Raw genomic sequence first — 27482 nt, 5'->3', positions numbered from 1 at the left:
GTTTTGTTGTTGTTTTGTGTCTTATTTTTCAAATTCTGTATTCTCTTTATAACTCTATGTAGCTTCCATCTCCCATTGTAAGCAGAATTTTACCTAAGTTCCCCAGCCTCTTAAGGAAGCTGAGAATATCCCAGCCTCTTGAGAAAGTTCCCAAGGCAGTATGCCCAGGTGTACAGAAGTACCTTGATTTTAGCGCAACAAACCTCATGTATCTACCTAGAGAGCCCCAATGACCACCAGTTTACTCTCTATTCTTTTCTATTCTGTGGCTTGTACCCTTCATCTTTCATTCAGCTAGAAGATAGTTACTCTAGTTTTAACACCAAACTCTTATTCTCAAAATACCTATAGTTTGTTAGAGATAGATACAGTGGTCATATGTCTCAATTTTGTGAGAGCAGTTTCTGTTTATGCTTGTCATCTCATATAATCATTAACCAAGACCTTTTCACTCTTAAAGTCCTAATCTGGACAATTATGTTTGCCTAGCCATAGAACACATAGAAGGTTTTTGGCTGTACCACAGGTAGAGCTAAGCAAGTACATAGATTGGGGAGATTTTTTCTTCATGATTGCCCTTATTCTCCAGTTTGCTTGGCCTCTAATAATTTAAATATAGCTTTCTAATTCTTGTCATTTGACTATAAAACTGACCATCACTGGGAAGGAAATTTATAGACACTAATCTCATATGTCTGTACCCAGGTTCCTCTTTTGGCTGAAGTTTTTGTTTTAGAGGGAAATATTTTCAGGCTTAAAATCAATGAAGAAACACCCCTGAAGCCCAGGTATGAAGTTCCTGATGTCCTCACCAGCAAGCCAAGTACTGTAAGGTAAGCCAAGAATGAAGATATTTTGAATACACCCTCAATATGTTATTTCATCATACCTTGAGTAGTAGATTTTGTGTGCACCTCATATTTTGTCTATTCAAATCTACAGTCATATTCAGAATTAGTTTCCATATTGCATTTTGTATGTTATTGAATGTTTTCTCTTCATCCGCCATTGGACTCATAAGCACTTATTAATGGGTAAGAGCCAGAGCTTTTGATCCTGTCCTCCTTCTTACAAAGCAAACAGTTGATCAGCCAGACTTTTGGGAGCAAGTAGAAGAGCTATTTAATTTCCTCACTTAGATTAGCAGCAGTGCTCCAGAGATCTTACACACTAGCCAAACTCCCATGCTTACAGTAATCTATACAGTTAAACTGACTCACTTTTAATTAAGGGTAGTCTCGGAAGTCTAACAGGTAATTTGACTTAGAGGCAGAGATTAATTAATCATCAGTGCTGAAGTGAACAAAAATCTTTGGGGATTAAAGCATTTTCATATACCTGCAGAATCTTTATCCCTCCTCAGCACATTTTCCAGTGATATTTCATGTTGGTTCTACCTGTTGAGCTCTGTTACTTTTTTCATATTATTCCGCTAAAGGAATATAAGATTATACCAAATGCTTTAATTTTTACTACATCATTATCATAGTTTTATGTAGATTATTTTTTCCATAAAAATAAAAGATCAGGCCCTGGCCGGTTGGCTCAGCGGTAGAGCGTCGGCCTAGCGTGCGGAGGACCCGGGTTCGATTCCCGGCCAGGGCACACAGGAGAAGCGCCCATTTGCCTCTCCACCCCTCCGCCGCGCTTTCCTCTCTGTCTCTCTCTTCCCCTCCCGCAGCTGAGGCTCCATTGGAGCAAAGATGGCCCGGGCGCTGGGGATGGCTCTGTGGCCTCTGCCTCAGGCGCTAGAGTGGCTCTGGTCGCAACATGGCGACGCCCAGGATGGGCAGAGCATCGCCCCTGGTGGGTGTGCCGGGTGGATCCCGGTCGGGCGCATGCGGGAGTCTGTCTGACTGTCTCTCCCTGTTTCCAGCTTCAGAAAAAAATTTAAAAAATAAATAAATAAATAAAAGATCAACAGATTATAAGAAGAAATTAATTTAGTTACCATAGAACCATCATAAATGTAAAATATATCTACTCATTGAGCTGCTACTGTATGCCGGTACTTAGGAAACAAATTAAAAAGAAACAGTTCTCAAGGCTTGGCAGTACACACATCTCCACCTGGCCACAATATATTATTTTTTACTATCCTGGAGAATTCATTTTACTAGTAGATCATTTAACATTATTATAGCTGTTTTCATAAGTAAAATTAGTCTGGAGTTTTCTTGTGTGTGTATGTATTTTATTTTTTAATTAAACTTATTAGGGTAACAGTGGTTAAAAATATATATAGGTTTTAAGTATACACTTCTATGATATGTTACTTGTATATTTCTTTGTGTGTGACCACCACCCAAAGTCAGATATCTTGTCACCATATATTTGGGCCCCTTTACCCTTTACTGCCTCTTTCACCTCCCCTTCCCCCTGGTAACCATCATACTGTTGTTCATGTACATGAGTTTTTGCTTGTTTGTCTTGTTTATTTTTTAGTTTTATATTATCTCACATATGAGTGAAATCATGGTTCTTGACTTTTTCTGACTGACTTCATTTAGCTTGATATTCTCAGAATCCATTCATGTTGTCATAAATGACTGTATTTCATCTTCTTTTACAGCTAAGTAGTATTCCATTGTATATATGTAACCACATCTTCTTTATCCAATCATCTATCAAAGGATATCTCAGTTTCCATGTCTTGGCCACCATGACATTCTTCAATGAACATAGAGGTGCATATAGCTTTTTGAATAAATGTTTTCTAATTGTTCGAGTAGACCCAGAAGAGGGGCTGCTGGGTCATATGGCAGCTCTATTATTAATTTTTTGAGGAACCGCCATACTGTTTTCCATAGTGTCTATAACAGTTTACATTCCCATCAGCTGTGAATGAGGGTTCTTTTTTCTCCACAGCCTCTCCAACACTTGATATTGTCTTATTGATAATAGTCATTCTAACAGGTGTGAGGTGGTATCTCACTGTAGTTTTGAGTTGCATCTCCCTAATAGCTAGTGAGGTTGAACATGTTTTCATATATCTGTTGGTCATTTGTATGTCTTCTTGGGAGAAGTGTCTGTTCAGGTCCTCTTACCATTTTTTAATTGGTTTTGGTGTTGAGTCATATGAGTTCTTCATATATTTTTGAAAATTAACTCCTTGTCAGAGCTGTAATTTTCTTTTTCTCTGTGCTATCTTGGCCATGTTTTAGGGTTAGGATGATATTAGCTTTGTGTAGTAAATATGATATATTAGCTCTGCTTCTGTTCCAATTTCTTTGTATATGTCCTTTGACTACTGTGATAATTAGAGAGCTAAAAATTATATTTCTCTCTTTCCCAGATTCCCATGTAGCTAGTTTCTGATATCATTCAGGTTCCACCAATCAGATGCATTTAGAGGTATCTTGATTTTAGACCTGAGTTTCCCATTTTGTTGGTATGGCTTTGACAGCTATAGAATGGCTCTAAAGCTACACTAGGTAGTACAGTGCTTTCCTGATCTCTGATTGCAGCTACAGTGGCATGATCCTGGAGCCCCAGCAGTTGTCACAGTGACTTCTGATTGCCCAAATTCCTGATTCTAGCTGAGATAGAAGTTCCATTGCCCATACAGTTATGTAGTATTGTTCTAGTGGTCATTACTGGACACCCAGCCAGAAACCTCAACATTTCCCATTATGTTGTAAACTCCTAATTCCCTATATTAAGTCATTTACTTTCTGCCAGATTTGTTTCTGTTATCTACAGTTGAGTCTTGAGTGATATAGTTATTTGTATCAGCAGTGAGTAGATAGATACTCAAAGATGGGAATATGAAGTTGGTTGGCTGATCTAGTTGGATTTGAAGGCTGTGAGGACATTATTATCATTAGAGGATGAGAAATTAGTGTTATGGGTTGAATAGTGTGCCCCTTGCCAAACTTATGTGTTAAAACCCTAACCCCTTGTTTCTCAGAATGTTACTTATTTAGATACACAAGGCCTTTGAAGAGGTAATTCAGTTAAAATTAGGTCATGAGTATGGGCTCTAATCTAAATGACTGATGTTCTTTAAGTAGAGAAGATAGCTAACACAGAGGGATGACCATGTGAGGACAGAGCAAAAGGATGGCCATCTGCACCAAGGATAGTAGTCTCAGAAGAAAGAAAAACTGCTGACACTTTGATCTTAGACTTATAGCCTCCAGAATTGTGAGAAAATAAATTCCTGTTGTTTAAGCCACCCAATCTGTAGTATTATGTTGTTGTTAGTCCTAATACTAATACAACTAGTAATAAACCACATTAATTCCATGGCAAAGCTACATAAATTATTACCTGTAGTAAACTGAAATAAAGTGCCTAGTGGAAGCATGGCACTGGCAAACCAAATGGTGAAACCATAGCATAGCATGATTTCATACAGAATTCAAAACTGTCGTGGTTGGATAGCTTGGTTGGTTAGAGCATTGTCCTGAAGCTCAGAAGTGCCAGTTCAATCCCCATTCAAGGCACATACAGGAATAGCTTGATGTTCCTTTCTCTCTTTTTCTCCCTTCCTCTCTCACTGAAATCAATAAAATAAGTACATTAAAAGGAAGAGAAAGAAAAGGAAGGGAAGAGGAGGGGAGGGGAGGGGAGGGGAGGGGAGGGGAGGGGAGGGGATAACTGTGAGGTGACCCAGCTACTGTGAAGAACTTAAGAAAGAAAACAGCAGTCTCAGGTCTTTAAATTTTTAGCTCAAGGCATTGTCAGAAACCTAACGGGTTTCTATGACAATCTAAAGGTTCTTATATCTGTTGTAGGTACAAAGTCCTTGTAGTTGAAAATAAGATACAGAGTTTGATTCCATGAATTAGACCATAAAGCTGAATCTATACTCTCATCAGGTCTGTGAATTTAGGGCATTAACTGGGGGAAGGTAGAACTCCTCACAACTGAATAGAAACATTTGGGAAGATTTGATAGCTATGAATACAAACCTCAAAATTCCACTGAGCTTCCCATTCCAGCAGAAGCAGCTCTTTCTTCTCTGTCTGATAAAGCTGATCCTCCCTTGCTTGGACATCCGGTATTGACCTCACCTAAGATATACTATACAAGGGATTCTAATGCTCCTTGTACCCCACCTCTACCACCTGTCATGCCTCCAGACTCACTATCAGAATCAGAGGCCAGCATGCTTAGGGAGCAGCCAATTACAGTCAAACTCAGGAAGAGAAAGCTTACTCACCTAAAAGATTTTAAGATTTTATATTGGCAAAACATGAGAAATATACATGGAAATGATTTCTCAGGGATTTCTACACCAGAGGAAGAAACATGATTTTAGCATCACACTAAATTTATTGACATGGTTGCATGTACTAGAGAATCAAGATTTGATATGCTAGCTGGAAGTGGTTCTAATTATTTGGTTGGTTGGTTACCAATATTCTGTATTCAGGTATATTGAACTCTGCTGAATAAAGCTGAGATAGCAGAAATTCCTTGTCACAATGTAGAAAAGATGACCCATAGACTAAGGCAGTGGTAGTCAACCTGGTCCCTGCAGCCCACTAGTGGGCATTCCAGCTTTCATGGTGGGAAGTAGCAGAGCAACCAAAGTATAAATAAAAATATAGATTTAACTATAGTAAGTTGTTTTATAAAGATTTATTCTGCCAAACATAGCAAAAATCCGACATAAAGTACTTGGTAAGTAATTATTATTATATGCTTTAACTTGCTGTAACTCTGCTTTATAAATTTTATAAGGTAAAGTTACTTCCCTACTTTATAAATCACCATTACTGCCTGACCAGGCAGTGGTGCAGTAGATAGAGTGTCGGACTGGGATGCGAGGACCCAGGCTCGAGACCCCGAGGTCACCAGCTTGAATACAGGCTCATCTGGTTTGAGCAAAAGCTCACCAGCTTGGACCCAAGGTCGCTGGCTCAAGCAAGGGGTTACTCAGTCTGCTGAAGGCCCATGGTCAAGGCATATATGAGAAAACAATCAATGAACAATTAAGGTGTCACAACGAAAAACTAATGATTGATGCTTCTTATCTCTCTCCTTTCCTGACTGTCTGTCCCTATCTGTCCCTCTCTCTGACTCTCTCTCTCTCTTTGTCTCTATAAAAAAAAAAAGAAAGAAAGAAAAGAAAAATAAATAAATAAATCACCATTACTGTGGAACCGGTGGGCGGTTAGAAAATTTTACTACTAACAGAGATATAAGAGTGGGCGGTAGGTATAACAAAGTTGACTACCCCTGGACTAAGGAATATAAAGATGCTGAAGTTGATATATCATATACAAACAGCTCATCTAGCCCTTAATTCTGTTCTCCAAGAAGATTTAGAAGATACTCCATTGAGAAATATATACATTGTTTAGGGAACATTTGGAAAGCATTGTAGTGAGTGTACATCTTTTGCGAGCTAGAGATAATTGTGGGAAATAATGCCCTTAAAGTGGCCTCTTTGATTTCAGTGGAAGTGATGAGACTTCTGGTAGCAGAGTCAAAGTCGCAGCATTTAGTTGTTAACAGACAAGGTTGACATTCCTCAGGAGAGTGAACAATAATATTGAGGCATCTATTAGACTGAAATAAATGGACTAATGTGCTACTTGATGGAATAATCAAAATAATTCTATTTGTGTTTGATACACAATGAGACAAAATCTCTCAAACAATTCCAAATAGTTAGTTTCTAGAACCCAAGCATCTTGCTTGAGGGGGAAGCCTAGAATTCATCAAAAAGGATGTTGTAAGGATATAACAAAAACAAACTATCCCTCCTAATCTTCCCTAAAGAGGCCTGTGACCATTTACCAGGGTGACTATGCACCAGAGAAATAAATATCTAAACCTTTGAGGGATCTTAAAGTGCTGCCTCTGAGCTTACCTTTATTCTGGGGATCCAAAACAACAGTCTGCACATCAAATTGGGGGCTGAGGGGAGTCAGGTGATAAACAGGCAAACAAATGTTTGACCTGGTTCCATCTCACTGTGGACTCAGGGTTAGTAACCCAATCTGTGTTATTTCCTTAGTTTCTGAGTACGTTGTTGGAATGAGAAAGAAAAGCAAAGTGTTTAGATTCTATGCACTAGTGTTACTCAACTATCTGGACCAAGGTAATAATGATGATAACAGCTAACATTATTTTGTGCTTATTATGTGCCAGGCACTGTGACAAGTGCTTTACCTGCATGATCTTGTTTAATTCTCTAAAAAAAAACTGTATTCTTTTTCTTTTTCTTTTTTGACAGAGAGAGGAACAGATAAGGATAGATAGACAGGAAGGGAGAGAGATGAGAAGCATCAAGTCTTTGTTGTGGCTCCTTAGTTGTTCATTGATTGCTTTCTCATATGTGCCCTGACAGTGGGGCTCCAGCAAAGAGAGTGACCCCTTGTTCAAGCCAGCAACCTTTGGGCTCAAGCCAGTGACCATGGTGTCATTTCTATGATCCCATACTCAAGCCAGTGAACCCACGCTCAAGCTAGTGACCCCACATTCAAGTCAGCGACCTCAGGGTTTCGAACCTGGGTCCTCTGCATTCCAGTCCAACACTCTGTCCACTGCACTACTGCCTGGTCAGACAACTCTATTTATTCTTGCTTTTATTATTTCCACTTTACAGATGAGGAAGCTGAGAAGTATAAAGCTTGATTAACTCATCCAAAGTTATACACCTAGTGCATGGTGGAGCAATGTCCAATCCAGGCTCTCTGACACCAAAGCTCGTTTTCTCAGTTATGGTTCTCCATTGCCTGATCTATGCTATGTCACATGAGTATTGATTTGCTAATTAATGGATTTGAATTGAGAATTGCATTGAGCTATGTAAACCTATAATGATTTGTTTTCCTCTTCTTGCTTTGTTTTCTAGGCTGATATCATGCTCAGAGGACACAGACAGTCTGATATTGGCAGACGGAAAAGGAAATCTAAAGTGTCATATCACAGCAAACCCATTCAAGATAGACTTGGTGTCTAAAGAAGAAGTTATAATGAACATAAACTCCCTGGGCCAATTGTACTTTGAGCATCTGCAGATTCCTCCCAAGCAAAGGTATTTTTGCACATTACTTGACACATATAGAATTTAAGAAAACCTGATTGTGAATACTAGTTGCCTAAATCTATAATATATCAACATAAAAAATTGGTTTGCCTTTTTGCTGGAATATTATTCTGAGAAGTTTTGTTTTTCACCTGCGCAGATGAATGCAGGCTTCATGACAAGAATGATTCTCAGACTTTTGCAAATATGACACTCTTAACACATCCTGTATGTTTGACTGATGGCATTTTCAACCCTCTGCACTCTTCTTTAAAAAGCACTCTTTTGACTTGATAAATGTTAATGTGAACTAACTTGTCTCGAGGATTTCAAGATAGCATGAGTTACCCCTAATTTGTCTATGAGAAATGTTGATATAAAAAAAAATATTTGCCTGACCTGTGGTGGTGCAGTGGATAAAGCATCAACCTGGAATGCTGGGGTCGCAGGATCAAAACCCTGGGCTTGCCTGGTCAAGGCATATATGGGAGTTGATGCTTCCTGCTCTTCCCCCCTTCTCTCTCTCTGTCTCCTCTAAAAATGAATGAATAAATAAATAAAAATTTAAAAAAACAAAAAACAAAAAAAATATTAAAAGTAAAGAGGTAGAGAAAGATATACTATGCTAACACTAATAAAAATAAAGCAAAAGTAGCTATATTAATTTCAAAATGATCTGACTTCAGAACAAGAAAAGATAATCAGGAACAAAGAAGGACATAAAGGAATCAATTCTTTGAGAAGACATAACTGTCATTAATGTGCGTGCACCTAACAACAGAACATCAAAATACATGAGGCAAAATTGATAGAACTGCAAGAAGAAATAGATGAATCCACTATTTATTTAATTAGATACCTTAACACCCTTCTATCAGAAATGGACATATTCAGCAGAGAAAAAATCAGTATGAACATAGTTGAATTCAACAGCCAAATCAATCAACTGGGTATAATTGACATCTATAGATTTTTTCCATTCAACAACAGTAGAATAAACATTCTTCTCAGCCTCACATGGAACGTTCATCAAAACAGACCATATTTTTGGTCATAACACACATTAACATTTTTAAAAGAACAGAAACCATACAATGCTTACTCCAGACCTCAATGGAATTAAACTAGAAATAAATAGCAGAAAGCTAGAAAATTCCAAAATACTTGGAGAGTAAACAACACACTTCTAAATAACACATAGATCAAAGAAGAAATCTCTTTAAAAAAATTTTTTTTAATATAAGTGAGAGGAGGGGAGGCAGAGACAGACTCCCACATGCACCCCAACTAGGATCCACCTGGAAATCCCACTAGGGGGCAATGCTCTGCCCATCTAGGGCCGTTGCTCTGTTGCAACCAAAGCTATTTTTTAGCACCTGAGGTGGAGGCCATGGAGCCATCCTCAGCACCTGAGGCCATCTCACTTGAGTCAATAGAGCTATGGCTGCAGGAGGCAAAGAGAGAGAGTGAGAAAGAAGGAAGAGGAGTGTAGAAGCAGATGGTTGTTTCTCATGTATGCCCCGCTGGGAACTGAACCTGGGACATCCACACACCGGACCGACACTCTACCACTGAGCCAACTGGCCAGGTCACTCTTTAAAATTTTTAAATATTTTGAACTAAATGTGCTTGACCAGGTAGGTGGTGGCATAGTAGATAGACCCATGTTTGAAAACCCAAGGTCGCCAGCTTGAGTGTAGGCTCATCCAGGTTGAGCATGGGCTCACCAGCTTGAGTGCAGGGTTGCCAGCTTGAGCATGGGGCCATAGACATGACCCCTTTGGTCACTGGCTTGAGCCCAGAGATCACTGGCTTGAAGCCCAAGTTTGCTGGCTTGAGCAATGGGTCACTGGCTCAGCTGAAGCCCCCTGGTCAAGGCACATATAAGAAAGCAAACAACAAACAACTGAGATGCTGCAACTATGAGTTGATGCTTCGCATCTCTCTCCCTGCCTGTCTGTCCCTGTCTATCTGTCTGTCTCTTTCTCTCTCTCTAAAAAAATATTTTTGGACTAAATAAGAATAAAACATCAATATTTGTGGGGTGTAGCAAAGCAGTGCTTAGAGGGAATTTTTAGCCTTGAATGCATATTTTAGAAGAGAAAAAAAAGATCTAAAATCAATAATCTAAGCTTCCATTTTAGAGATTAGAAAAAGAAGAGCTGGCCCTGGCCGGTTGGCTCAGTGGTAGAGCGTCGGCCTGGCGTGCGGAAGTCCCAGGTTCGATTCCCGGCCAGGGCACACAGGAGAGGCGCCCATCTGCTTCTCCACCGCTCCCCCTCTCCTTCCTCTCTGTCTCTCTCTTCCCCTCCAGCAGCCGAGGCTCCATTGGAGCAAAAATGGCCCGGGCGCTGGGGATGGCTCCTTGGCCTCTGCCCCAGGCACTAGAGTGGCTCTGGTCGCAACAGAGCGACACCCCAGAGGGGCAGAGCATCGCCCCCTGGTGGGCAGAGCGTCGCCCCCTGGTGGGCGTGCCAGATGAATCCCGGTCAGGCGCATGCGGGAGTCTGTCTGACTGTCTCTCCCCGTTTCCAGCTTCAGAGAAATACAAAAAAAAAAAGGAAAAAAGATGAAGACATTATAAGAAAAGAAAGTTGGCCCTGGCCGGTTGGCTCAGTGGTAGAGCGTCGGCCTAGTGTGCAGGAGTCCCGGGTTTGATTCCCAGCCAGGGCACACAGAAGAAGCGCCCATCTGCTTCTCCACCCTTCCCCCTCTCCTTCTTCTCTGTCTCTCTCTTCCCCTCCCGCAGCCGAGGCTCCATTGGAGCAAAGTTGGCCCGGGTGCTGGGGATGGCTTTGTGGCCTCTGCCTCAGGCGCTAGAATGGCTCTGATTGCAATGGAGAAACACCCCAGATGGGCAGAGCATCGCCCCCTGGTGGGCATGCTGGGTGGATCCTGGCTGGGCGCATGCGGGAGACTGCCTCCCCGATTCCAACTTAGGAAAAATACAAAAAAAAAGAAAAAAAAGTTATAGGCCAATATCTATTATGAACATAAATGCAAAAATCTTTAACAAAATATTAACAAATTGAATCCAACAATTTATAAAAAGAATCATACACCATGACCAACTGGGATTTATCCCAGGCAAAGCTTGTTTATCATTAAAAAATTAATTAATGTAATCTATTACATCAAGAAGCTAAAGAAGAAAAACCATCTGCCATGGCCAGATGTCTCAGTTGGTTAGAGCATCATCCCAAAGCACAAAAGTTTGTGGGTTCAATTTCCGGTCAGGGCATGTACAGGAACAGATCAGTGTTCCTTTCTATCTCTTCCTCTCTTTGTCTCTCTCTCTCTCTCTATTCCACTCTTGTTAAAATCAATAAAAAAAATTTTAATAAAAAAAATTATACAATCATATCAATAGATGCAGAAAGGACATTTGACAAAACCAATACCCATGCATGATATAAACTCTCAACAAACTAGGAATAGAAGCTAACTTCTTTAACTTGATAAGAACATCTACTCAAATCCTACAGCTATCATCATACTTAATGGTGAGAAACCCAAGGTTTTCCTCTAAGTTCAGGAACAAAGCACAGATGTCCCTTCTCACCACTACTTTTCAGCATCATATCTGAAGTCCTAGATAAAGCAATAAGACAAGAAAGGAAAAAAGTTATACAGATGGGAAAGAAAGAGATGAACACTCTTTGTTCACAGATAACATAGTTGCCTGGAAAATCTGAAATTCTCACACACATACATACACACAATTTGTTTAATAAACAATTATAACAAGGCTGCAGAGTACAGAGTTAATGTACAAAAGTCAATTGCTTTTCTATAAACCATCATTGATCAAATGGAATTTGAAATTAAAAACACATTATCATTTACATTAGCACCCCCCAAATGAAATATTTATGTATATAACTAAGAAAGTATGTACAAGATCTATATGAGGAAAACTACAAAATTCTGATGAAAGCAATTAAAGAACTAAATAAATGGAGAGATATTCTATGTCCTCAGATAGGAAGACTCAATATTATAAAAATATCAGTTCTTCCCAACTTAATCTAGAGATTCAACACAATCTCAATCAAAACTCCAGAGAATTATTTTGTTGACAAACTGATACTATGGTTTATGTGGAGAGGCAGAAGATCCAGAATACCAAGTCAGTGTTGGAAGAGAACAAAGTTAGGGGCTGACACTATACTATTTCAAGACTTAATATAAAACTACTGTAATCAAGACAGTGTAGCATTAGTGAATGAACAATAGGTCAATGGGACAAAATAGAGAACCCAAAAATAGACCAACATAAACATAGTGAACTAACTTATCTTTGACTAAGGAGCAAAGGCAGTAATACAATGGAGCAAAAATATTCTTTTCAACAAAAAGTCTGGAATTACTGGACATCCACATGCAAAAAGAAGTAAGAAGAATCTAGATACAGACCTTATATCCTTCACAAAAATTAACTCAAAATGGGTCATAGACCTAAATATATTAATAAAATGAAAAACTATAAAACTCCTAGAAGATAACATAGGCGAAAACCTAAATGACATTGGGTATGGTGATGATTGTTTGGATATACACCAAAGGTATGATCCATGAAAGAAGTGATTAGCTGGGCTTCAGTAAAATGTAAAATTACAACTCAGTGAAAAACAATGTCAAGAAAATGAGAGGACAAGCCACAGGCTGGGAGGAAATATTTACAAAAAAACACAGCTGATAAGGGACTATGACCCAAAATATACAAAGAAGTTTTACAATTCAGCAATAAGAAACCGGACAACCCAATTTAAATATGGGTGAAAGACCTAAACAGACACCCCACCAACGAAGATATACAGGTGGCAAGTAAGCATATGAAAAGATGTTCAACATCATACGTCATTAGGGAATTGTAAATTAAAACAAGATACCACTACACATCTACTAGAATAGCCAAAATTCAAAACACTGACAACTAAAATGCTGGTGAGGATGTGGAACAATAGTAATTGCTGGTGGGGATGCAACATGATAGACACTTTGTAAGATAGTTAGACAGTTTTTTACAAAACTAAACATACTCTTACCATACAATCCAGCAATGTTCTCCTTGATATTCACTTATAAGAGTTGAAAACTTAGGTCCACACAAAAACCTACACATGGATGTTTGTAGCAGCTTTATTCATAATTGCCAAAACTTGGAAGCAACAAGATGTCCTTCAGTAGATCAGTAGATAAATAAACAGTTACATCCACACAATGCGATATTATTCAGCTCCTACAAGAAATGAACTATCAAGCCATGAAGGGGCATGAAGGAAATTTAAACACATATTACTAAGAAGAGAAGCCAATGGTTTACAAGTATATAGACTTTTGAAATTCTGATAAAGGCAATATATGGAGATAGTAAAAAAGATTAGTGGTTGTTAAGGGTTAAGGAGGAGGTAAGAATGACTAAAGCACAGGAGATTTTTAGGACAGTGAAACTACTCTGTATGATACTATAGTGGTGAATACATGCCATCATACATTTCTCAAAACCCATAGAATGGACAATACCAAGAGTGAACCCTAATTGAACTATGGACTTTGGGTGATAATGATGTGTCAATGTAGATTCATCAAATGTAACAAATGCACCACTCAGGTGGAAGATGTTGATAGTAGAGAGACTGTATGTGTGTGGAGACAGTAGGTATATGGGAACTCTGCATTTTCTGCTCAAGTTTGCTGTGAACCTAAAAGTGCTCTGAAAAATTAAGTTTACTAATTAAAAATATTAAAAGGCAACCTACCAGTTGTCTTAAATTTCACCATAAAATTTTGATATATAGAAGAAATAAAAACCTAATAATATGCACAATATAAAAAGAGCAAATACAAATAAATAAGAGAAGGAACAAGCAAATAAAAATGGGTGATACACACTGCAGTAGTGCATATTAATATGATAAATATAAAATTTTTTATATTGAGTTAAAGCATGCCACAAAAATATATACAGTGTACTTCTATTTGTATAAAATATTTTTTAAAGGCCAAACCAAGTAATATATGTTTGAGGATTTGTACATTTGTGGCAATACTATTTAAAAAATCAAGAAAATTATTTCACACAAAATTTAGTAAAGTGGTTACCTCTTAAGAGTGAGGAAAGAATTGACGAGAGGCACAGAAGAACTCCAAAGGAACAAGTTCTCTGTTGCCTGTGCTCACTGGTGGATTTGTAGTTGTCCAATTTAGTATTATTCTCTTAACTCTACATCTATATCATATACTCTTCTATATACATGCCGTATTTCATACTGAGAGAATTAATGTGCAATTAATTCACTGAAGAAGAAATAGAAATACCATTTAATGTATCAAAAGGTAGTCTACTTATTAATGATATAAATTCAAATTGAAATGCATTATTTTTTCTAAAAGTTTGATTGGCAAAGGTTTAAGAAATCAGTAACTTTCAGTATTGTGAAGAATAAGGAGAATTGAGCACCCAAATACAATTGTAGGTGATAGAGTAAGTTGTCAGTCATTTTGGAAGGCAGTGCATTATGCTGCTCTGTACTACAGTAACACTGGGTGAGGGGAGCTCTGTTCTACCCTGCTTATGTTTGTTTAAATATTATGAGCATGTATTACATTTATAATAAAAAACTGATGAAGGTATTTTTAATAAGGTTAAGAACATTTAAATACATATTTGTATAAGAAATCAAGTTGTTGGATTAATGTTCAGTATAAATACTCAATTTCATAAACTTATTTTTATTTTATAGTGAGTTTTTAAATAAGTTAAAAGATATAATTTAAGCCCTAGCCAGGTGGCTCAGTGGTAGAGCATTGGTCCAGCATGTGGATGTCCTGGGTTCGATTCCTGGTCAGGGCACATAGAAGAAGAAGCCATCTGCTTCTTCAACCTTCCTCCTCTCCTTTCTCTATCTCATTCTTCCCCTCCTGCAGCCAAGGCTCCATTGGAGCAAAAGTTGGCCCAGGCGCTGAGGATAGCTCCATGGCCTCCACCTCAGGCACAAGAATGGCTCCGGTTGCAATGGAGCAATGGCCCAGTTGGGCAGAACATCGCCCCCTAGTGGGATTGCTGGGTAGATCCCTGTCCAGTGCATGCGGGAGTCTGTCTCTCTGCCTCCCCGCTTCTCACTTCAGGAAAAAGAAATACAGAAAAAAAAGATATAGTTTATAGGGTCACAAAGTTGGAAATGAAAATCTTTATCATCAAACAAAATTTTGTCGGTTTTGCCATATATGAATCAATTTTATTTATGTTAAAACAGAGCTACCAGAGAAAAGGAGGAGGATGCATCAGTTGATACCTCTCAGGTAATCTAGATTGAGTAATTTGTCTTTTTTTCTCTTTCTTATTTTCACTTTCACCATCATCGTGTGGCCTATAATGTATAATGTATCCTGCTCTTTCCTTTTTCTACAGATGGGTACTTGGTTAATTCTCTACCACATGTAAATGGGACTGCCTGTGTTTTGCTCATCTTCTCATTGATTCATTCATTCATTTGTTCATTCATGTATTATTCATTTGTAAAACGGGTAATTCCTGCTTTGAGTCAACCCCAGAAATGCTAGGCAAGGGGAGTTAGCAGTGAATAAAACAAATCATGTATCTTCATGAAACTTAGAATCTATTGGTAAAGACAGACACTAGATAATTGCAAGCATGAGTGTTACAAAATGGTGCTCTAGGAAACTACAATAAGGAACTTGACCAAGATGAGGGTCAGGAAAGACCTCCTAAAGGAAATAATGTTAAAGCTGAAATTGATGTATGCAGATAAAATAGCTAGTCAAAAAGATGGGGAAAGCACATTTTGGGCAGAAGGAATTGCATATTCAAAGATCTTTAGGTACAAAGGAGCACACTGGAAGAAATTAAATACATGCATAAACACATATAACTTTTAAAAGGAGAAAGGGTAGCAAAAGAAAGGGTACTGTGTAACAAAACTAGAGAGATAGGCAGGGACAATTCTGTGGAGAATCTTGTAATAATTCTTTTATTCAACAAACATTTGTTGAGTACCTCCTCTATGCCAGGCTCTGTTCAAAGAATTGGTGATATATCATGGAACAAATCAAATTCCCCCATTATAATAAAGTTATTTACATTCATCTAAGTCATGTTAACCTTTTAGGTCTTTAACCAAAGAGCAAAGGAAAACTATGGAAAGGTTTTAAGCAGCAGAGAAATGTTCTGATATCTATTTTTTAAAAGGTTGGAGAACAGACGTTTTAGAAAGCTCCTCTTCATCCAAAGTCACATACATCTTTAAAGGAGCCCTGACAGTCATTATGGCCACTAGAAATGATGAAAACTGTATCCAGTGGAATAAGGACAAATGCTTCTTCCTTTTGAGAACTGACTCAAAATGCTGAGTATGACAGGAAATACTTTTTTATTTCAAACAGAGACAATAAGGACAACTAAGACATAGCCTTATACAGTTTTGTGACAATGTCAAATCAGCTTTGGGGAGATCTCTAACTTGGTAGTTTATAGACAATGGTTTTGAGTCACACAGCCCCTTGCAAGAATCTGATGAAAGCTGTGAATTATCTCTATAGAAAATTTTTATTCATACTGTTTGAGGGTGTTCACTAACTATAAAGCTCAACCATAGACCCTAGGATAATAATCCCTCCATTAACAATTAACGTATAGCTAAATAATGTGTTATTTAAACAATGAATGGGTCAACAGTAAGATCCAGGAAGAAATCAAAAGATACCTTGAGACAAATGAAAATGAACACACAAAACCCCAAACCTATGGAATACAATGAAAGCAGTCCCAAGAGGGAAAGTCATAGAAATACAGGCCTACCTCAAGAAACAAGGAAAGTCTTAAATAAAAAATCCAACTTTACACCTAAGTGAACTAGAAAAAACAACACACAAAGCCCAAAGTGAGCAAAAGGAAGGAAATAATAAAGATTAGAGCGAAAATAAATGGCATAGAGACTAAACTAAGCAAAACAAATGATCAAGGAAACTGAGAGCTGGTTCTTCAAAAAGGTAAACAAGATTGACCTTTAACCAGACTCATGAAGAATAAAAGAGGACCCAAGTAAATAAAATTAGAAATGAAAGAGGAGAAGTAACAAAAATAAAAAGGATTTTAAAAAAATATTATGAGCAACAATATGCCAGCAAATTGGACAACCTGGTCAAAATGGATAAATTTCTAGAAACATATACTCTTCCAAAATTGAATCAAGAAGAATCAGAAAATCTGAACAGACCAATTACAACTAACAAAACCAAAGCAGTGAGCGTGGCCAGTAGCCCAGTGAATAGAGCATTGACCTGGTGTATGGACAATTCAATTCCCAGGTTCAGTTCCCAGTCAGGGCACACAGGAAAAGTGACCATCTGCTTCTCTTCCCCTTCCTGTCCCCCTTCTCTCTCTTTTTCCCTCTTGCAGTGGCTTGATTCGTCTAAGTGTTGGCCTCAGGCACTGAGGATAGCTTGGTTGATTTGAGCCCCAAGTGGGAGTTGCCAGGTGGATCCTGGTTGGGCACATGTGGGAGTCTGTCTCACTCTATCTGCTCTTGTCACTTAAAAATGAAAGAAAGAAAGAAAGAAAGGGAAGAAAGGGAAGGGAGGGAAGGGAGGAAAGGAAGGGAGGGAGGGAGGGAGGGAGGGAAGAAGGGAGGAAGGGAGGAAGGAAGGAAGGAAGGAAGGAAGGAAGGAAGGAAGGAAGGAAGGAAGGAAGGAAGATCAGAGCAGTAATCAAAAAATTCCCAACAAACAAAAGTCCTAGACCAGATGGCTTCACAGGTGAATTTTACAAAACATTCAAAGAAGCACTAACACCTACTTATCTTTTTCAAACTATGACAAAAATTTTAAAAGGAGAGAAGACTCCCAAGCTCATTTTACAAAGCCAGTATTATTCCAATTCTAAAAGCAGATAAAGACACTACAAAGAAAGAAAATTATAGGCCAATATTCCTGACAAATATAATTTTATTTTTTAATGGGGTGACATCAATAAATCAGGATACATATATTCAAAGATAACAAGTCCAGGTTATCTTGTCGTTCAATTATGTTGCATACCCACCACCCAAAGTCAGATTATCCTCTGTCACCTTCTATCTTGTTTTCTTTGTGCCCCTCCCACCCCCTATCCCTCTCCCATTCCCCCCTCCCCCCCGTAACCACCACACTCTTATCAATGTCTCTTAGTTTCACTATTATGTCCCACCTACGTATGGAATAATACAGTTCCTGTTTTTTTCTGATTTACTTATTTCGCTTCGTATCATGTTATCAAGATCCCACCATTTTGCTGTAAATGTTCCGAAGTCATCATTTCTTATGGCTGAGTAGTATTCCATAGTGTATATGTGCCACATCTTCTTTATCCAGTCATCTATTGATGGGCTTTTTGGTTGTTTCCATGTCCTGGCCACTGTGAACAATGCTGCAATAAACATGGGGCTGCATGTGTCTTTACGTATCAATGTTTCTGAGTTTTGGGGATATATACCCAGTAGAGGGATTGCTGGGTCATAAGGTAGTTCTATTTTCAGTTTTTTGAGGAACCACCATACTTTCTTCCATAATGGTTGTACTACTTTACATTCCCACCAACAGTGTATGAGGGTTCCTTTTTCTCCACAGCCTCTCCAACATTTGCTATTACCTGACTTGCTAATAACAGCTAATCAAACAGGTGTGAGGTGGTATCTCATTGCCGTTTTGATTTGCATTTCTCTAATAGCTAAAGAAGATGAGCATCTTTTCATATATCTGTTGGCCATTTGTATTTCTTCCTGGGAGAAGTGTCTATTCATATCCTCTTCCCATTTTTTTATTGGATTGTTTGTTTGTTTGTTGTTGAGTTTTATGAGTTCTTTGTATATTTTGGATATTAGGCCCTTATCTGAGCTGTTGTTTGAAAATATCATTTCCCATTTAGTTGGCTTTCTGTTTATTTTGTTATCAGTTTCCCTTGCTGAGCAAAAACTTCTTAGTCTGATGTAGTCCCATTCATTAATTTTTGCCTTCACTTCTCTTGCCATTGGAGTCAAATTCATAAAATGCTCTTTAAAACCCAGGTCCATGAGTTGAGTACCTATGTCTTCTTCTATGTACTTAATTGTTTCAGGTCTTATGTTTAGATCTTTGATCCATTTTGAGTTAATTTTTGTACAGGGGGAGAGACTGTAGTCCAGTTTCATTCTTTTGCATGTGGCTTTCCAGTTTTCCCAGCACCATTTATTGAAGAGGCTTTCTTTTCTCCATTGTGTGTTGTTGGCCCCTTTATCAAAAATTATTTGACTATATATATGTGGTTTTATTTCTGGACTTTCTATTCTGTTCCATTGGTCTGAGTGTCTATTTTTCTGCCAATACCATGCTGTTTTGATTGTCGTGGCCCTATAATAGAGTTTGAAGTCAGGTATTGTTATGCCCCCAGCTTCATTCTTTTTCTTTAGGATTGCTTTGGCTATTCGGGGTTTTTTATAGTTCCATATAAATCTGATGATTTTTTGCTCTATTTCTTTAAAAAATGTAATTGGGATTTTGATGGGAATTGCATTAAATTTGTATATTGCTTTGGGTAATATAGCCATCTTGATTATATTTATTCTTCCTAGCCAAGAACAAGGAATATTCTTCCATCTCATTATATCTTTTTCGATTTCCCTTAACAATGGTTTATAGTTTTCATTATATAAGTCCTTTACATTCTTTGTTATGTTTATTCCTAAGTATTTTATTTTTTTTGTTGCAATCGTGAAGGGGATTATTCTTTTGAGTTCCTTCTCAGTTGTTTCATTGTTGGCATATAGAAAGGCTATTGACTTCTGTATGTTAATTTTGTATCCTGCGACCTTACTGTATTGGCTTATTGTTTCTAGTAGTCTTTTTGTGGATTCTTTGGGGTTTTCGATGTATAGGATCATATCATCTGCAAAAAGTGATACCTTTACTTCTTCTTTTCCGATATGGATGCCTTTTATTTCTTTGTCTTGTCTGATTGCTCTGGCTAGAACCTCTAGTACCACATTAAATAAGAGTGGAGAGAGTGGACAACCCTGTCTTGTTCCTGATTTAAGGGGGAAAGCCTTCAGTTTAGTGCCATTTAATATGATGTTAGCTGATGGTTTATCATATATGGCCTTTATCATGTTGAGATATTTTCCTTCTATACCCATTTTGTTGAGAGTCTTAAACATAAAATTGTGTTGTATTTTATCGAAAGCCTTTTCTGCGTCTATTGATAAGATCATGTGGTTTTTGTTCTTTGTTTTGTTGATATGGTGTATTACATTAACCGTTTTACGTATGTTGAACCATCCTTGAGATTCTGGGATGAATCCCACTTGATCATGATGTATTATTTTTTTAATATGTTGTTGTATTCGATTTGCTAGTATTTTGTTTAGTATTTTAGCATCTGTATTCATTAGAGATATTGGTCTGTAGTTTTCTTTTTTTGTGCCATCCTTGCCTGGTTTTGGGATGAGGGTTATGTTGGCCTCATAAAATGTGTTTGGAAGTATTGCTTCTTCTTCAATTTTTTGGAAGACTTTGAGTAGAATAGGAACCAAGTCTTCTTTGAATGTTTGATAAAATTCGCTGGTATAGCCGTCAGGGCCTGGACTTTTATTTTTGGGGAGGTTTTTAATGGTTTTTTCTATTTCTTCTCTACTGATAGGTCTGTTTAGGCTTTCTGCTTCTTCTTGACTCAGTCTAGGAAGGTTGTATTGTTCTAGGAATTTATCCATTTCTTCTAGGTTGTTGAATTTAGTGGCATAAAGTTTTTCATAGTATTCTACAATAATTCTTTGTATAGCTACGGTGTCCGTGGTGATTTCTCCTCTTTCATTTTGGATTTTGTTTATATGAGTTCTTTCTCTTTTTTCCTTGGTAAGTCTTGCCAAGGGTTTGTCAATTTTGTTGATCTTTTCAAAGAACCAGCTCCTTGTTCTATTAATTTTTTCTATAGTTTTTCTGTTCTCTAATTCATTTATTTCTGCTCTGATTTTTATTATCTCCTTTCTTCGGCTGGTTTTGGGTTGTCTTTGTTCTTCTTTTTCTAGTTCCTTAAGGTGGGAAGTTAAGTGGTTCACTTGGGCTCTCTCTTGTTTGTTCATATATGCCTGAAGTGATATGAACTTCCCTCTTATCACTGCTTTTGCTGCATCCCATAGATTCTGATATGTCGTATTGTCATTTTCATTAGTCTGTATATATCTTTTGATCTCTGCACTTATTTCTTCTTTGACCCATTCATTTTTTAAAAGTATGTTGTTTAGTTTCCACATTTTTGTGGGACTTTTTTCCTCTTTTTTGCAGTTGAATTCTAGTTTCAAGGCTTTATGATCAGAAAATATGCTTGGTACAACTTCAATTTTTCTGAATTTGCTGATATTGTTTTTGTGGCCCAACATATGGTCAATTCTTGAGAATGATCCATGTACACTGGAGAAAAATGTATACTCAGTCACTTTGGGATGAAATGTCCTGTAGATGTCTATCATATCCAGGTGCTCTAGTGTTTTGTTTAAGGCCACTATGTCTTTGTTGATTCTCTGTTTGGATGACCGATCTAGAACCGTCAGCGGTGTATTGAGGTCTCCAAGTATGATTGTATTTTTGTCAGTTTTTGTTTTAAGATCAATAAGTAGCTGTCTTATATATTTTGGTGCTCCTTGGTTTGGTGCATATATATTAAGAATTGTTATGTTTTCTTGATTCAGTGTCCCCTTAGCCATTATGAAATGGCCATTTTTGTCTCTAAGTACTTTTCCTGTCTTGTAGTCAGCATTATCCGATATGAGTATTGCTACACCTGCTTTTTTTTGGATGTTATTTGCTTGGAGTATTGTTTTCCAGCCTTTCACTTTGAATTTGTTTTTATCCTTGTTACTTAGATGAGTTTCCTGTAGGCAGCATACAGTTGGATTTTCTTTTTTAATCCATTCTGCTACTCTGTGCCTTTTTATTGGTGAGTTTAATCCATTTACATTTAGTGTAATTATTGATACTTGTGAGTTCCCTATTGCCATTTTATATCTTGCTTTATGTTAGTTTTGTGTCTTGTTTGATCCTTCTCTTTCGTTTTTCTATCTTTTGTTTTTATTTGGTTGTATTCCATACATCTTTCCTCTGTTGCTATCTTTTTTATCTCATGTGCTTCTGTGGTGGTTTTTTCAATGGTGGTTACCTTTGAGTAATGAAAAGGGTCCCTACCCTGTTCATTGTAGCGAACTATTTTGTGAGTACTTTTGCACTCCATCGTCCTTTGCTACTGTTAATCTCCGTCTTCTCCCCCTCTTTCTTTTTGTTGTTGTCACAGTTTAAATTTGGTTTTATTGTGTTCTTCTTGGAGCTTTTACTTGTGGCTCTGTTTTTTTTTTGTTCTTTGTATCTGATTGGAGAACCCCCTTTAGTAATTCCTGGAGTGGGGGTTTTCTGATGATAAATTCCCTCATCTTTTCTGTATCTGTGAATGTTTTTATTTCTCCTTCGTATTTGAAGGATAGCTTTGATGGGTATAGTATTCGTGGCTGAAAGTTCCTCTCTTTCAGGACTTTAAATATTGGGGTCCACTCTCTTCTAGCTTGTAGAGTTTCTGCTGAGAAATCTGATGATAATCTAATGGGCCTTCCTTTATATGTTGTATTCTTCTTTTCCCTGGCTGCCTTGAGAATTTTTTCTTTGCTGTTGGTTTGTGTCAATTTCATTATGATATGCCTTGGAGTAGGTTTGTTGGGGTTAAGAAAACTTGGAGTTCTGTTTGCTTCTTGAACTTGAGGCTTTAGTTCTTTCCACAGGCTTGGGAAGTTCTCATCAATTATTTGTTTAAGTATGTTCTCCATTCCATTTTCTCTCTCTTCTCCCTCTGATATACCTATTATTCTTATGTTATTCTTTTTGATGGAGTCAGATAATTCTTGTAGGGCTATCTCATTTTTTTTAATTTTTGAGTCTCTTTCTTCTTCTCTCTGTTGTGCCTCAAGTTGCTTGTCTTCTATTTCACTAATCCTCTCTTCTATCTGACCTGTTCTATTAGCTAAGCTTGTTACTTCGTTTTTCAGCTCGTTAATTGAGTTTTTCATCTCTGTTTGATTTGTTTTTATAGTTTCAATTTCCTTGGACATATATTCTTTGTGTTCATGGAGTTGTTTTCTGAGCTCCCTATATTGCCTTTCTGTGTTTTCTTGTATATCTCGGAGGATTTTTAGGATTTCTATCTTGAATTCTCTGTCATTTAGCTCCAAGGTTTCCAATATATTAAATTTTTTCTCCATAGATTTTTCCTCATCTAGCTGTGTTACCTCTCTTTCTTTTGTATCCATGATATTCGATTTTCTCTTCCTTAATGGCATCTGAGGGTGGTTTTGTTGATAGTATTAATGAGATTTAATAAAGAATAAAAAGTTAAAAAAAAATAAAAAAATAACAAATCGAAAAGAGTTGTTTTTTTAAAAAAATTAATAATGAAATAAAGAAAAATAAAATAAAATAAAAATTTTTAAAAAAGGAAATTATTCCCCCCCTCTTTTTTTCCTCTCCTCTCCTCTCCCCTCTTTCTTGAGAAAATCTTGTGGTGGACTGTGAGTTATAACAAACAATGCCTGTGATGGAGGGCCTGAATTGGGGAAAAGTAATAAAGGGGCAAAAAAGAGAGAAAGAAAAAAAAAAAAAAAAAAGGAAAAGAAAAAAAAAAAAAAAGAAAAAATAAAAAAAAAAGAGCGTATGGACCCACAAAAAGCAAATAAGGAAAAAATTTGGGTCAAGAATTAAATGATTTGCTTTTAGGTGTTGGTTTTCTAAGAGTTATGATGAGAGGAATAAGAGGAAAATGGAAAAATGGGGGGACAAATTAAAAACTTACTATTGTATTTAGTGGAACAAGAACTAGATAATATGGAGAGCCAGGGATGGGAGCACTGCTAGTGAGTTAAAAAGGTGAAGTAAAAACCCCCCAAAATGCCACAAACATAGGTTTGAGTCCCAGATAAGATAATTTGTTTGTTATTGAGGTTTGAATGAGAGGAGATGTAAAGGAGAAAGGAAGAAACTAATATAGAGGGAGAAAAGAAAGAGAGAGAGAGAAAAAAAGAGGGAACCACTAAAAGAAGAAAAAAGAAAGGAGAGAGAGAGAAAGAGTTAAGGGTTTTGGAGTGCAACCCTCATAGAGAGAAAGGAAGAGAAGAGAAATGATAATGGGAGATGTAACACTTATGGGTAGTGTAGTTCAAGGAGAGGAGAGAGTAAGACCGGTAGAGAGTTAATCGGCCAAATTGGAGGAGGAAAAAAAAGTCTCAAGAATGAAGATAAGAGAAACAAACGAACAAATATAATAAAATGGGATAGGTTATAAAGTCTGCAGATTATTCTTGATTTTGAGAGGTTATCTTCTTGCTTTTTCTTTTCTCTCCCTCTTCCTGGTCGGTGACTCTGTACCCCGGGTTCTGCCCCTTTAGCACGCTCAGGTAGAGGTTTGCAGTTGATAAGTCTCTATGGCAATGTCATGTATTATGCTTTATTCTCGTTGGGAGTTGAGGCTCATTAGCATTTATAGGCTCCGACAGTGAGAGAGTCCGTGTTCCTGGAGCCTTTTTCCTAGTCTTTCCTTCCTCAATTAGTAGCCTGATAGTCCAGGTATGGGGTTGCTGCTGCCTCTGCCTGGATAGTAAGAGGCTCAAATTGCTGGCAACTCCCCACTCTATTTCCACTCAGCACAGGGCTCTGGGTAAGGCTCAGTCAGTCAGAGCTGCTAGCATAATCAGGTGGGCTTTCCACCCACTCAAAGACCACTGGCTCTGCCACTCTGTCCGGTAACACAAGCGGGCGCCCACTTCCGGGGCGCTTGGAGGAAACTCTCACTCACTGTCTGCAACCAGGATATCCGGCCAGCAGTCTCACGCTCTGAGTGAAACCCCCAACCGCAGGGAAAAGTTGCAGCGTTGGAATTGAGTCTCGCTCCGTCCCCGTGTGCGGCTTTTGCAAGGCGCTGGGGCGGCCCGAGATTCCGCTTTGGCCCACACAAAGGCCCCTGACTCTGCCCCTCTGTGCGATAACACGGGCGCGCACTGCCGAGGCACTCGGAGGAATCGCTCACTCCTTATCTGCGCGCGCACACCAGGATATGAGGCCGGCCGCGGTTCCCTCTGAGTAAAACCCTCACCAGCACGGAAAATCTCCACCGTTGGAAGTAGTTCTCACTCCCTCCCGTGCGTGGCTTTCCCAGGGCGCTGGGGCTGCCCAGAGACTCTGCCCTCAGCCCACAGAAAGGCCTCTGACCCTGCCTCTCCGTGGGGCAACACGGGCACCCACTTCCGCGGCTTAGGAAGAAATCTCTCTTCCACTAACTGCGCACCGACCAGGAGACCAGGTAAAATGGCCGCTCCGCTTGTCTTTCTTTGTTTGGGTTTGGCGCGAGTGTTAGCTTGTATTGCCCGGGTTGCCACAGGATCAGATTTTCCTCGGCTTGGATCTCAGAGCCACAGCCTGGTTCGGCCGTTTTTGCTGCGGCGGCCTGGATCTATTCACCCCCTTTGCCCGCCTCAGTTTCTATATTCACAGTTACCAGAGAAAGCCGCCCTGTTTAGGTTAGTGAGGAAGGGGGAGCATTTCTTACTCCCTATTTCCTTCGGGGTTTGGTTATATATTTAGCCAATTTTTCACTCAATCATACCTTTGGGTGTATTGCGAAGAATCTGGAAGCTCCAAGTATAGGTTTTTCTGTTTCTGGTTGAAGATCTTGTTGAGTTTTGGGGGAGATTTATCGGTATTGCTTCCTACTCCGCCATTACTCTGACGTCCTCCTGACAAATATAGATGCAAAAATTCTCAATAAAATATTTGCAAAATGGATTCAGCAATACACTAAAAAGATCATACACTATGCTCAAGTGGGATTTATGCCTGGGTTGTAAGTTGATACATTATCTGCAAATCAATGAACCTGATACACCACATAAACAAAATAAAAGATAAAAGTCACATGACCATATCAATAGATGCAGAAAAAGCATTTGAGGGCCCTGGCAGGTTGGCTCAGCGGTAGAGCGTCAGCCTAGCGTGCAGAGGACCCGGGTTCGATTCCCGGCCAGGGCACACAGGAGAAGCGCCCATTTGCTTCTCCACCCCTCTGCCGCGCTTTCCTCTCTGTCTCTCTCTTCCCCTCCCTCAGCCAAGGCTCCATTGGAGCAAAGATGGCCCGGGCGCTGGGGATGGCTCCTTGGCCTCTGCCCCAGGCGCTAGAGTGGCTCTGGTCGCAATATGGCGACACCCAGGATGGGCAGAGCATCGCCCCCTGGTGGGCAGAGCGTCACCCCTGGTGGGCGTGCCGGGTGGATCCCGGTCGGGCGCATGCGGGAGTCTGTCTGACTGTCTCTCCCTGTTTCCAGCTTCAGAAAAATGAAAAAAAAAAAAAATGAAAAAGAATAAGCATTTGATAAAATTCAGCACTCATTTATGATAAAAGCTTTCAGCAAAGTGGGAATAGAGGGAACATACCTCAACATAATAAAGGCCATCTGTGACAAACCCACTGCTAACATCATACTCAATGGAGAAAAATTAAAAACATTTTCCTTAAGACCAGGAACAAGACAGGGATATTTGCTGTCACCACTCTTATTCAACACATTACTGCAAGTCCTAGTCACATTAATCAGACAAAAGGAAGAAATGAAAGGCATCCAAATTAGAAAGAAAGAAGTAAAACTGTCACTATTTGTAAATGACATGATGCTGAATATAAAGTACCTTAAAAATAGACTCCACCAAAAAAAAAAAAAAAAACCTAATAGAACTGAAATTTGAATTCAGTAAAGTAGCAGGATACAAAATTAATATTTAGAAATTGATTACATTTTTATATACTAGGAATAAATTTAACCAAAGAGGTAAAAGATCTGTACTTGGTAAATTATAAGACACTGAAGAAAAAAATCAAAGAAGATACAAATAAATGGAAGCATATTTTGTGTTCATGGATAGGAAGAATTAACATCATTACAATGTCCATATTTTAAAATGCCCTGGCCAGGTGGTGGCACAGTGAATAGAGTGCAGATCTGGGACATTGAGAACCCAGGTTTGAAACCCCAAGGTTGTCAGTTTGAGCACAGACTCACCAGCTTGAGCACAGGGTTGCTGGCTTGAGCATTGAGTCATAGACATAACCCCATGGTCGCTGGCTTGAGCAAGGGGTCACTGGCTCAACTCCATGCCTCCCCTGCCCCCTGTCAAAGCATGTATGAGAAGCAATCAATGAACAACAAAGTGCTGCAACTACAAGTTGGTGCTTCTCATCTCTCTCCCTTCCTGTGTGTCTATCTCTCTCTATCTCTCTTGCTACAAAAATAAAATGAAATGTTCATACTACCAAAAGCAATCTATATATAATATTTAACACAATCCCTGTCAAAATAACAATGGTGTATTTCACAGACCTAGAACAACTGAAAATTTTTTGTGCAACCACAATAAAAACCTCGAATAGCCTCAGCAATACTGAGAT

At 38.5% G+C, this 27482-nt stretch overlaps 1 protein-coding gene across 3 annotated transcripts in view; it reads left to right on the top strand.

Moving 5' to 3' along the window:
- The window catches only part of GANC (glucosidase alpha, neutral C), a 90907-nt gene that overhangs the window by 14098 nt on the left and 49327 nt on the right, over positions 1-27482 (top strand). For all 3 annotated transcript variants that reach the window (XM_066276942.1, XM_066276943.1, XM_066276944.1), the window contains 3 exons: positions 706-833; positions 7814-7996; positions 15247-15292. In XM_066276942.1, the coding sequence (XP_066133039.1) occupies positions 706-833; positions 7814-7996; positions 15247-15292 (357 nt within the window). The remainder of the gene's footprint in view (positions 1-705; positions 834-7813; positions 7997-15246; positions 15293-27482) is intronic.

Source organism: Saccopteryx bilineata, chromosome 4, assembly GCF_036850765.1.
Source record: "Saccopteryx bilineata isolate mSacBil1 chromosome 4, mSacBil1_pri_phased_curated, whole genome shotgun sequence".
Lineage (NCBI taxonomy): Eukaryota > Metazoa > Chordata > Mammalia > Chiroptera > Emballonuridae > Saccopteryx > Saccopteryx bilineata.
The sequence above is the reverse complement of the archived record's forward strand: the minus strand, read 5'-3'. Positions and strand labels throughout refer to the sequence as shown.